Raw genomic sequence first — 12,563 nt, forward strand, 5'->3', positions numbered from 1 at the left:
TAATTGTCTTCGTCATCGTAGCACTGTTATGACGTTTACAAAGGTTCCCATTTTCCAGCGAGTTCTCGATTGTTCCGTTATCGACCGCTGCACGCACCAATCACGTAAAGGCAGAGAGGATGACACACCAATCAGTGACGTGTGAAGGCGGGTCTTACACGCATCAGCTTCATAGATCCTTTAGTGATGTTTACGGTCGCCTCGGAGTTGGAGAAACCGCTCTGGTCATCGTTTGCTTTAGGATTACGCCGGATGAGTTGGCTATAAACAACCCGAATTACATAACAGCGCGTAATTTACTCAGTGCACTTGTAGTTGACGGACGTGTTAATTTTCAAAGGAGTCGTATATTTATTTTTATTTGAATAGAATAGCGGGATACTGTTTTCCTCACAAGGTGACAAGTGCACAAGGATAAGTGTTTTAGGAGGGTAAATTAGATCTTCCATCATGTCAGTGGTCGGCATTGATGTGGGTTTCCTAAACTGCTACATTGCCGTTGCCAGGAGCGGTGGCATTGAGACCATCGCCAACGAATACAGTGACAGATGCACGCCGTAAGTATAACAATAATAAAATAAATAAATGAATAAAAGACGGGCGTCATCGCGGAAAAAAAAAAAGCCGTCCAGTTGCGTGATTGTTACGCAATGTGTGCGTCTTGTGTGACGTTTTAACAAGCGGCGCTGATGCAGGCTGCAGACAGGGCAGAGATGATGCTGCCTCCGGATGGAGGAAGGCCTTTTACTTTCAACCTAAACAGGTTAAGAGAAGTCGAAATGAATAAAAATTTCAGCACGCGCAGTTGGAATACACAGTAGAAGTGAAACGGTGTGTGTGTTTAAGTTAAAACTTGCCTGGAAGCGGCTTGAAAGCAACTTGCCATCTCGTGTTCAACTTTACCTCTGTACATCATATTTTTTTCTCACAAAAAATACAATTTCCTCTTGAAGGGTTGGAAATTAGCATTGAAACGAAAAATAAAACTTGGTGTTAAATACAAAAACATTGTCACAACAACACAAACATGCCATTGAAGACGAACAATCCTGCCTTTTTTTGTTTGTCTTTCCCCCTGTCGTGTGAATTATCCAAAATTGAAAAGTGGCTAACTTTCTGCTCTCACTTGATCATTAAATTTGTTCTCCGTTGGCCGCATACATCTTAGCTTGATTATTTCTCCATAGTTCACTTCATCTGCTGATGTACTTGTCTCTCCTCATCTCCATCAAGGGCTTGTGTGTCTTTTGCCACCAAAAACCGCATCATTGGAAATGCAGCCAAGAGCCAAGTAAGGACATTCACCTACTGTCCTCATATTCAAAGTGACTCAGTTGAAATGACTTAAATGTGCAAACATTTTTGTCCCCGCTCCCCCTACAGATGATAACAAACTTCAAAAATACAGTCCATGGCTTCAAAAGATTTCATGGCAGAGCATTCGACGACCCATTTGTGCAAGGAGAAAAAAACAAACTACCTTACCGTTTGGATAAACTGTCTGATGGAACCACTGGAATTAAGGTAAAATGTTTACAGAATTTAATGAATGATTAAGAGCAATAAATAGCAAAGTATGTTTCCCAGGTGCGTTATTTGGACGAGGACAAAGTGTTCACAGTGCAGCAGATCACGGGGATGCTGCTCAGCAAACTGAAGGAGACGTCAGAGGGCGCCCTGAAGAAACCCGTGGTGGACTGCGTGGTGTCTGTGAGGGATTCAAACATTCCTGCTGATTCTACTCATGAGCTTCACAAATTCAACCATGTTTGTTTTTGTGCCTTAGGTCCCCTGCTTCTTTACAGATGCTGAGCGACGGTCCGTGTTGGATGCTACGCAAATAGCCGGGCTCAATTGTTTACGGCTGATAAATGACACCACTGCAGGTCAGTGGAATTAGAAGATAGGCAGAAGTGACTTTTAACCTGTAGTGTATGAATTGGAATGCAAATATTAGCATCATTCCATTAAAATGCATCAAGGTTAAGATCATTCTATTTGATTTGGCAGTGGCGTTAGCCTATGGGATCTACAAACAGGACCTTCCCACTCCAGAGGAGAAGCCTCGCAATGTTGTGTTTGTGGACATGGGACATTCATCTTACCAGATCGCAATCACATCCTTCAACAAAGGCAAACTCAAGGTCAGTCCGAGTCACCTTCCATTTCAATTCTCAAGCTTTTGCTCAATGAGCTCCACCAATGCTTGGCCACCAGGTCCTCGCCACGGCCTTCGACCCCTACCTGGGTGGGCGTAATTTTGATGAGGCCTTGGTGAATTACTTCTGCGAGGAGTTCAAAGTCAAATACAAGCTGCAAGTACGAGACAACCCGAGGGCTGTGCTGCGTCTGTATCAGGAGTGTGAGAAGCTCAAGAAGCTGATGAGTGCCAACTCCTCAGATCTGCCCCTCAACATCGAGTGCTTCATGAATGACATCGATGTTTCCAGCAGGATGAACAGGTCCAAAAGACGACATTGCTATTTTGCATGTGATATGATTTTTTAACCTTGATTCTAACCCACAGGGGCCATTTTGAAGAGATGTGTGCACAGTATTTAATGCGTGTAGAGCTGCCGCTGAAGGCCGCTCTCGAACAATCAAGTATGTCCCTATGATTTAATCCGCTCAGGTTACGTCAGGTGATGTTAAATCAACATGTTGTTTGGCAGAGCTAAACCGCGATGACATCTACTCTGTGGAGATAATCGGAGGCGCGACGAGAATGCCGGCCGTCAAAGACCGGATCGCCAAATTCTTTGGCAAAGATGTCAGCACCACGCTCAACGCTGACGAGGCTGTCGCCAGAGGTTCTGCTCTTCAGGTGGCCGTTTTCTTTCCATTTTCTGGAATAAATCTTACTGTGTGTCATCGTTTTGATTTTTGTGTCTTTCTGTTGCAGTGTGCAATCTTGTCTCCAGCGTTTAAAGTGCGTGAGTTCTCCATCACTGATGCTGTTCCCTTCCCCATTACTCTTCGCTGGAAATCATCAACAGAGGATGGACTCGGGTGAGGCCACGTCCCATTTTACACTCCTCCAAGGGGATTCAATCTTATGTAGCTTAGGGGCTACGAACGGCCTAATTTGATGCCGAGTGAGATGGACCAGTAAAATCCATCATGTGAATTAATCTTAGAGCCTCCACCAAGCATTTATTAACTGTTCGGGGAAAGGTTTTGTTTTATTAGTGGTGATATAAGTATCGTATATTAATTATTGTTAATTATGTAACTTCAGTCTTCATATTGTACTGTTTTTATGTCAGCAAGTTTAATTTCCAGTTGTATGGCTGTCAACATTTCTCACATTTGCCATTACAGTCTTCAAGTTTCCAACATCTAAATTTCCTTCCCTTTTGTTTTTTTTTGTGTTAGAGAGTGTGAGGTTTTCAGTAAGAATCATGCTGCCCCTTTTTCCAAAGTCATCACCTTCCATAAGAAGGAGCCTTTTGAACTTGAAGCCTTTTACAGCAGCCCTCACGAGCTTCCATATCCAGATTGTAGGATAGGTAATGTTGAATTATTTTTGTCACTCCATGAATATCATCAACACCGAAGCTTTGAATTTTAAGACGGTATTAAATTCAGAAACTGTTTTTCCCTTTTGTTGCCAGGATGCTTTTCAGTCCAGAATGTGGTGCCCCAGCCGGATGGAGAAAGCTCCAAAGTGAAGGTCAAGGTGCGCTTTAATGTTCATGGAATCTTCAGTGTGGCCGGTGCCTCCTTAATTGAGAAACAGAAAGGAGAAGGGGAGGACATGCAGATCGACGCAGAGCCGCTTGTGCAAAATGAAGGCAAAGTCGAGGAGCAAGTAGGAGGATTTCACATTTCAACACTTTTACATCATTAATCAGTTTATATTTTTCATTTTATTATCAATTATATTTGTCAGACCAAAATGCAAGTTGACCAGGAAGTCCAAAGTCAAGGGGACCAGCCGAATGAAGATAACACTTGTACCAATAAGGTTAGTGGGATAGACCTCCTTTGTTTTCCTTGCAAAATGCTAAAAGCTAATTGTGTTATGTCATGCAGGGGGGTGCTGGTGGTGCAGGGGACAAGCAAGATCCAGCAGCAGTATCAGGGAGCAAAGCCAAAGTGAAGGTGAAGAGTGCTGACTTACCCGTTGTGGCCAGCAATATCAGACAGCTCGACAGCCAAGTGCTGTCTAACTTTGTCCAATTTGAGGTGAGTCTCTCGTCTGGTCTTTTTAAAGATTCATGATGATCTTCACGGTCATAATGTAATATTGTAAATCATGACTGTGTTCTTGGGGATGTTCTACAGCGTCAGATGATCGTGCAAGACAAACAGGTAAAAGAAGCAAATGATGCTAAAAACGCTGTGGAGGAATACGTTTATGAGCTCCGAAACAAAATCTGTGGCATCTATGAAAAGTATATCACACATGAAGTAAGTGCTGTTTTTTTTTTCTTATTTTATTGTGTTGGATATTCAAATGAATTGATTCTTAAAATATGTGTGTGACAAATAGGATAGCAACAAGTTGACATTGCTTCTGGAGGACACTGCAAACTGGTTGTATGAGGAAGGGGAGGACCAATCCAAAGACGTTTATGTGGAAAAGCTGGATGCACTCAAGGTTTCGTTTCATTGTGTAATTTATGGGTTACTAAAATTAGCATGTGCTTCGAATATATTATGCACATTTGTCCTCTGTAGAGTCTGGGTCAACCTATTCAAGACCGGCATAGAGAGCACGAGGAACGGCCAAAGGCTTTTGAGGAGCTTGGCAAGAGACTACAGTTCTACATGAAGTTTGTGGACGCTTACAAACAGAAGGTGATTTTTTTTATTTTATTTGTCCTTTCACTGCATTTGAATATTAAATGGAAGTTAGTGCACGAGAAGTTGATTTGAAGTGAAATTCACTTTTTTCACTTAACCAGGATAATTAATAAGATTCCAAATTGTCCACAGGATGAGCGTTATCTCCATTTGGCTGCAGAAGATGTCAACACCGTTGAGAAGTGCTTGAATGAAAACATGGTGTGGATGAACAGCCAGATCAATGTGCAGAGTAAACTGGCCGTCACTCAAGATCCCGTCGTCAAAGTAGCAGACGTCATTGCCAAAATACAGGTAATTCAATTCTTCCCCCAATTATAAGTCTCGCTATATCTGCTCTGACTTTAACACACTTGTGACCTCCATGCAGGAGGTGCAAGATGTGTGCACTGCAGTGATCAACAAGTCCAAGCCCACGGTGGAGGAGACGCACGAGGTGATCGACCAAAACAGCGGCGCCCCGAATAACGGCCCGACGGCCAAGCAAGGCCCAGATGGGGCTGGGGACGCCAAGGGAAGTCAACACACAAAACATACGACAAAGGAGATGGAAGTGGACTAAGAAAATTCTCTAACATCTCCACATCCATCACTATGATGACCATCAGCAACCAAGTAGACAATAGGGATAGCGTTACAGTACCTGGGACCACTTTTCAATCCTCGCCATCCACACAGGTGGATTTAGTGGATTTATTCATCTCCATATTTTCAGTTTGCACTCTTCTGTCCATCCTCATGTGTGACTTTAGTGTGCTTCTGCTCTCAAAAGCTTTTGATTATTAAGCAAACCATGCAATAGATTGAAATGTTTGACCTTTCGCTTAAAGGAAGCATTTGCCTTTTGTGCCCTCTATTGTAGAGTGTGACCCCTGAGAGAGACCCAAAGAACTACAGTAGCCAACAGTTGTCACCAATTTGTTAGTTTGTATGCAGTAGTGTTGATTCTACAGGATATATTTGTATGTAACACATTTGGGAGTTAAATTCTATTTTAATATTTAATAGCCATCATATTTAAGGTATAGAACACATTCCCAATGAGCTGACTTATAGTCTTTGTAGGAGGTGATGCAAATCAACTTCTTATGCACACCGATTTTTCATGTTGATTTTCTTGCAAGTTTGCATTTAGGATTTAAGTTGAAAAAAAATAAAATAAACATTAAAACAAGTAAAAACAAGTGTCATCTATTCTGCGATCATATTTTTTGCAGTTGAGATAAAAGATATTGTTTACCAAGTGAATTATTGGTATGTTATAAAGAAAATACAAAATGGGTTTGACATTTATTACAAGTATTTCTCCCCGTCTTGTTTCCCATGAGTTGCTTAAGAGGAGGAGTCAAGGGTTGCTTCTTTTTTTTTTTTTTTCTCCTTGGTGACGTCAGCTGACGTAGGCGCGCAGGCGGAGAGCGCATATTTTCAAAAATGGAGAAGACACCGTTTTGGAGGGGATTACAACAACACGACGCGTTTGCCCTTTGAGAACCGCTTGGACGGATATCGATGACAGGATTACTTCACCACAATTTTACATGCATTTGTAACGACAAAAACACGTACGATGAGCGTTTCGATCGGCGATCGAATTGAGGTGAGTGTTTAGTTAGCTTGCTATGGCTAGCAAGGGCAGTTCATACAATCGCCCGCTTGCGGAAATGCTGTGTTGTTGCTTACTGAGTTTAAAGACGCATTTTATGATTATATTTGCGCTTACACTGATATTACGGCTACTAAATTTACTTTGTAGACAAGTTCTGCTTGTTAGTTTGGAGTTTGCACACCCCTGCCTGTCTGCCTTTTTTAGTCCAAATTCGCATTTGTTTGATTTTGTTAGTTCTCATCACTATTAGTCAATTTTTACTTTTTCTTACTACCGTATTGATATGTATTTTATTAATATCATTTATAAATAAAAATATGCTCTTAGCCATTGATATAAAACTTTTATATTTCGTTGTAGTTAAATACTAACTACATAATTTTTTTTATGCCTAATACAGCCCAAATTTTTGCAGCACTTTTATGATTTGATAGGTTGAACAAAATGGCAAACAGTGATGCTTCTATTTGTATATACAAAATAGATTTTTTTGGGGGTGTACTGCCAATGGAAAAAAAACCATGTTTATTATTGTTCTTACGCTTTAAAAACAGTTGGATTGAATATAATACCATTTGGGTCAAAAGATAATTATATATTATTGTTATCATTATTATCATGATTATTATATCTTGGTGTGCGTGTTGACGCCCACTCGCCGCTGCTTAGAGACGGCTCCAAGCGATTCGCGGGAAGCGCGCCGGGATAATTGCAGGTTGTGGTTGGCCATCTGACGGCGTCAGATGTTCTTGGCTTGTACGGCCGTTAAGCGTTTGTGTCGGCCTTCAAGTATTTGGGCAAATCTCGCGTTCTTCTCAACGCGTCGCATCCTGCATGTGACGCAGCGGAGGCAGCATGTACCCCAGGGTACTCAATAACTTCCACAACTGCAGAGAAGATGAAGAAGAGAGATTGTGTTTTACTCCGGAATTCAAAATTGAGGTATCAGGCTTTTGGTCTAATTTAGATCAAATCCCATTTCTAGTAAGATCAGTAGTTGTCAGACAGCTATTGGTTTTCCAATATGTTTATAATTTGTGCTTGTGTATTGATTTCACATTTGTGAAGTTCAGGGTTGAATTCCAGATTTGACATTTTAAGTGTTTGTTGTCAATTGATCAGACATCTTTATAAATTGTATGTTCGTGTCCTGATGCATTTTCTGTGCTTTAAATAATACCATGCATTGTTGTTTACTTTTCAGGACTTTGAAGTCCTCACCCTCCTGGGCAAAGGCTCCTTTGCCTGTGTTTACCGGGCAAAATCTCTCAAGACGGGTCTGGAGGTTGCCATCAAAATGGTAAGAATGAGACCTGATTAATGACATGTTATTAGCGTTAGCTAGAAAGAAAAGTCTAGCCGACAAGAACCTACGCCCACACAGCTGTCAACAAAGGCTGTTGAGGTACAATCGGGGCATCATGGCCGTATGTCGGTGTTTCATTTTACACGCAACAGATTGACTGTTCAGAATTTGCATATTTCTGTTAGGTACGTCATTTTTGGCTTCTGTCTCCGTTTGCAGATTGACAAAAAAGTCATGCACAAAGCCGGGATGGTCCAGCGTGTGACAAACGAGGTCGAGATTCACTGCCGGTTAAAGCACCCTTCCGTACTTGAGGTAAACACACACACTTTTGTGTTTTGTTAGTGTTGCCATGGTTACGCAACAAAGACGGCCTCCTGGATTGTTGAATACCTCGCCAGTATTGTCTTCTTTTCAACAGTTCATTTTATTTCAAAGACTTCCTCATTGCGTTTTTGTTTTGACTTGTGGAAATACTCAGTATTGCATCATGAAAAAGAAAAACATGACATTGTTTTAGCTTTCATCAATTACAGCATGTTTGAAGTAGAAGTTATAAAAGCATCCGTGCATTTTAATCTCTTAGTTTTCATTTACTGTAATATCTATTTTGTGTTGACTTATCCAAACTTCAACTGCACCTCCTGTTTGTTATACAGCTTTACAATTATTTTGAAGACAGCAACTATGTGTACCTGGTGTTGGAGATGTGCCATAATGGGGAGATGGGCCGCTACCTGAAAGAACGCAAGTTGCCATTTTCTGAGGAGGAAGGTCAGAAGTTTTCTGTTGAAACCAAACATTCATATTTGTAATATACAAAGGTGCATTGAATGAAGAATACGCTGTCACATGGAACAATCATCTGATTTTTTTCGTTTATGGCTGCCCATCCACAGCGAGACACTTCATGCATCAAATAGTGAAAGGGATGCTCTACTTGCATACCCACGGCATCTTGCATCGGGATCTGACCTTGTCCAACCTACTGCTCACCGACAACATGAACATTAAGATCGCGGACTTCGGCCTAGCCACCCAGCTCAAACTCCCCAACGAGAAGCACTTCACCATGTGCGGGACGCCCAACTACATCTCCCCCGAGGTGGCCACACGGAGCGCTCACGGCCTGGAATCCGACGTCTGGTCCCTGGGCTGCATGTTCTACGCCTTCCTCGTGGGCCGCCCCCCGTTTGACACGGACACGATCAAGCACACGCTCTCCAAGGTGGTACTCGGGGATTACAAAATGCCTGGCCACATTTCATCGCAGGCCCAGGATCTGATCCATCAGCTTCTGCAAAGGAATCCCGACTACAGACCCAGCCTGTCCACGGTGCTGGACCACCCTTTTATGACCCAGAAACCGTTGGGCAGAACCAGAAGACAAAATCCGTCCCCAGGTGACGATGACTCCATGGACAGCGGTATCGCCACCATCTCCACTGGCTGCACCTCCTCCATGTCGGGCAGCAGCGGCAGCCGTCTCCAGAGGAAGACGAGGCACGTCGTCAGCTCAGCGCTGCCCAACCGCTTGCCGGCCGTGCAAGGTCTTCCGTTCCAGCCTGGTCGGGTCTGCTTTGAGGACAGGGACCAGCGGCAGCAGCAGTCACTGGACAGGTTCCCTAATGAGGGCAGGGGCAGGCTGCCTCATGGAGGAGGGAGTGAGCACCTCCACCCCCACTACCTACATCGAGCCCACTCCACAGATCGCTTCAGCTCCTCCAGACCGCACCAAGGGCCCGATAAGGCCGAGCAGGGCCGGTCTCACTCAGAAGAATCACTGACAACTATTGGAAGACCGTTCTTCCCCTTGTCCTCTACTCCTCATCCATTCCCGGAACATGGGCAGATCCCTTCACCTCCCGTCAAGCAGTTTGCAAAGTAAGCATTCATCGAAAGCCTCATTGGCCATAAGCACTCGGTTTATTAATTTGACTCTTTTTTTTTGGTTTCTAGCCCAGCGTACTTGTTCTCCACACAGACGGCACATCCACCAAGCCTTCAGTATCAGGACATGGAGGGAGTTACGAACTGGCTCAATAACGATGGTAATCTTTTCTTTCTTTCAAAACTGTACCAACTGGAGGGATGGATAGATTTGCTACATTGATAGATGGCTGGATTATTTTTTGGATGGATCTGACTATTAATACTTTGCTACTTTTATGTCGTACAATTTCAACTTTTTTCTCATAATTTTTCTTTACCTTATGCTTGGCTCTGATTCTTTATAGACTTCAGATAAACCTGCTAATTTTTTTCCTCATCGCCCTTTTCTAGATGCAATCTTGGCTGTGCTCACCTTTGTAATCTGCAGCATAGAAAACAGCATATAAAAACAGTATCTTTAAATAATCCAAACAGGATTTAAAGCAGCAGCTCAAGTAGATCTTGCCAAATGTTGTCTTTCCATTCTCAGGATGTGGTCGAAGGCCCATTGACAGAAGCACTCACAGCAGCGGTGTCAGTTTGAACAGCGACAGAGGACACGGCTCGTGGACGGAAAAGCCCGTGAACCGATCCGCTGACCCCCATCGCGGCCCGCAGCGCCCCCACCCCTTGGACGTGGACGTGTACCAGAGAGAGAATATACCCGGAACCCACCTCCAGCCTCCTCACTGCTCGTCCTCCACCTCCTCCTCCTCACAGTTGCTCTCAGTCAAAACCAGCGTTGATGAGAAGAAGACGCTGAACGAGCTCGTCCCGCCTCTTTGTACCTCCAGGCTCAAGCCCATCAGACAGAAAACCAAAAATACTGTTGTAAGTGCCGTCGGACGTCATGATGTCTTTGTACTTAAGTTGACTTACTGACAGGAAGCGCGTCCTCTTCACAGGTGAGCATCCTGGACACGGGCGAGGTCTGCATGGAGCTTTTAAAGTGCCTAAATGGACAGGAGAGGGTCAAGGAAGTCATTCGGATTTCCTCAGATGGTTCAAAGGTGAGCTCTTCATATCACACTCTGAGCCATTATGGAACAGGAATCAAACTCCAAATAAGCGTTTCACAGTCGATTAGCACCCTCTAGTGGTAGACATTGATACAGCTGTCACGTTTGCAATACTTGAGAAATTACATTGCTGCAATCCCAAAAATATCTTCTGGTGTCACACTAAGGTTTGGTAATCAACCTTATGTTCTTTCTCGTAGGTGACAATATACCAACCCATCGGTGGCAAAGGCTTTCCTGTCCTGGACTCCCCGCCTGCTCCCCCAAAAGAGGTCTTCATTTACAAATATGAGGATCTTCCAGGTGAGAATGTACTGTAAGGGCAAAAAACAAAAACCACACTGTTATTTCATCGCAATCCCTTCGTCGTGTTTGTGTGTTGTGTTAGAAAAATACTGGAAAAAGTATCAGTACGCCTCCAAGTTTGTGCAGCTGGTCAAGTCCAAGACACCCAAAGTGACCCTCTACACCAAACACGCAAAGGTCATGTTGATGGAGAACTCCCCCAACGCTGACCTGGAGGTCTGCTTCTATGACGGTGAGGCACTGACTATGCTCGAAGGCATTTAACGTCCTCTCAGATTTATTTGCAACATCTTTTTTGCTGGAAAAACCCAAAGTGAGTTGATGTCATCTGACTGTGAGTCCCTGACACGTTTTTGCAGGGGCAAAGAGTCATAAGACGTCGGGGCTGCTGCACGTGGTGGAGACGAGTGGCAAGTCGTACACGGTGAAGAGCGAGGTGGACCTAAGTGGCCTGAGCACCGAGAGCCGGGTGTATGCCAAGTTGGCGGATGAAGGCCACCACTTGTGTCTGTCTCTGGAAGCTGCCATCGCGGGGGAGGAGAGACTCGCACAAAAAGGTCCCTTCTTCCCCATCATCATTGGAAGGTAAATACTTAAATGAAAACAATATAATGAGTCATAATATAATGTATCTTTTTTTTAATTAATCTTGATCCATTTTAGGAGGCCCATCATCCCTGAATCTCCGCTGACAACATCACTTCCTTCCCAGCATGCTCCTCCTGCTCACGTTTCACCTCCCCAACCTCCAAAAATCACTCCGTCGGTGAGTATCCAGCAATATGTCCAGACAACCACTCAAAGAAAAAAAACATCTTTAAAGGAACAACTATTTGTTTAGATGATCTCCTACGATGGGTCCGACTTCACCTCAGCCAGTCTGAGTAAAAAAATCTCTCCAGTGTGTCAGGACAGCCTGCAGTACACAGGCAAAGTGGTCAAGTCCATTTTTGTACCTAATGTGGGCTGGGCCTCGCAGGTAATTGGCGACCCCCGACTTGTTAGAATAAACTCCGCGTCCGGAGATGTTTATCCAAATGCTCCGTGCTGTCTTCTCAGCTGACGAGTGGCGAAGTGTGGGTGCAGTTCAATGACGGCTCTCAGCTTTTGGTCCAGGCCGGTGATTCCAGCATCAAGTACACTTCTCCGGAAGGATGTCTCACCAGGTCATTTCACTAATTCACCAACATGTTTGATGGGTGAATAGTGTGACTTAGACTATGTAAAACTAAAGAAGAGCATCTGCTGATCGCAGGTACAAGGAGAACGTCAAGCTTCCTGAGCACATCAAGGAGAAGCTGCAATGCCTCTCCGCCATCCTCACCCACTTGGCCAACCCGGGATCTCATCATCAACAAACACATTAGCATTAACTTCTTCACCCTCTTGTAAATATCTACGTGTTTATGTATGTTAGAAAGCTTTATTCCGTTTTATTTTTTACATGTACAGAGGAATATGGAAAATATTTAATTTTTATGAAATGTTGTAGCTGTGCATTATGTTGAATTGTGGCATTCGTCAAGCAAGGGGCCAATAAATGTCTGTAGGCTTGGTTTTCAATTGCTGCGCTTTATGGGTGGAA

The 12,563-nt window shown here is 43.7% G+C and overlaps 2 protein-coding genes across 2 annotated transcripts; both read left to right on the top strand.

Annotated features, from left to right (window-relative positions):
- The first annotated feature begins 127 nt into the window (after positions 1 to 127).
- hspa4l (heat shock protein 4 like) lies at positions 128 to 5,993 on the top strand. Its single transcript, XM_088400652.1, has 19 exons — positions 128 to 557; positions 1,234 to 1,291; positions 1,384 to 1,524; positions 1,588 to 1,710; positions 1,787 to 1,886; positions 2,011 to 2,144; positions 2,218 to 2,462; positions 2,528 to 2,604; positions 2,673 to 2,824; positions 2,903 to 3,009; positions 3,376 to 3,509; positions 3,615 to 3,811; positions 3,893 to 3,967; positions 4,036 to 4,188; positions 4,288 to 4,413; positions 4,496 to 4,603; positions 4,684 to 4,803; positions 4,942 to 5,103; positions 5,180 to 5,993. The coding sequence occupies exons 1-19, from the start codon at positions 451 to 453 to the stop codon at positions 5,369 to 5,371; spliced, it is 2,511 nt and encodes an 836-aa protein (XP_088256778.1). The 5' UTR covers positions 128 to 450; the 3' UTR covers positions 5,372 to 5,993.
- A 186-nt stretch (positions 5,994 to 6,179) lies between these two features.
- On the top strand, positions 6,180 to 12,541 carry plk4 (polo-like kinase 4 (Drosophila)). The gene is made up of 15 exons (XM_088400615.1): positions 6,180 to 6,406; positions 7,620 to 7,715; positions 7,941 to 8,036; positions 8,381 to 8,495; positions 8,621 to 9,605; positions 9,681 to 9,772; positions 10,144 to 10,484; positions 10,559 to 10,663; positions 10,873 to 10,975; positions 11,061 to 11,210; positions 11,338 to 11,563; positions 11,642 to 11,744; positions 11,820 to 11,957; positions 12,038 to 12,144; positions 12,234 to 12,541. Exons 1-15 carry the CDS (start codon positions 6,377 to 6,379, stop codon positions 12,343 to 12,345), a joined length of 2,799 nt encoding a protein of 932 aa, XP_088256741.1. The 5' UTR covers positions 6,180 to 6,376; the 3' UTR covers positions 12,346 to 12,541.
- Positions 12,542 to 12,563: the final 22 nt, after the last annotated feature.

Source organism: Syngnathus floridae, chromosome 16 (assembly GCF_059516105.1).
Source record: "Syngnathus floridae isolate MCC-2025c chromosome 16, RoL_Sflo_1.0, whole genome shotgun sequence".
In the NCBI taxonomy this organism is placed as follows: Eukaryota; Metazoa; Chordata; class Actinopteri; order Syngnathiformes; family Syngnathidae; genus Syngnathus; species Syngnathus floridae.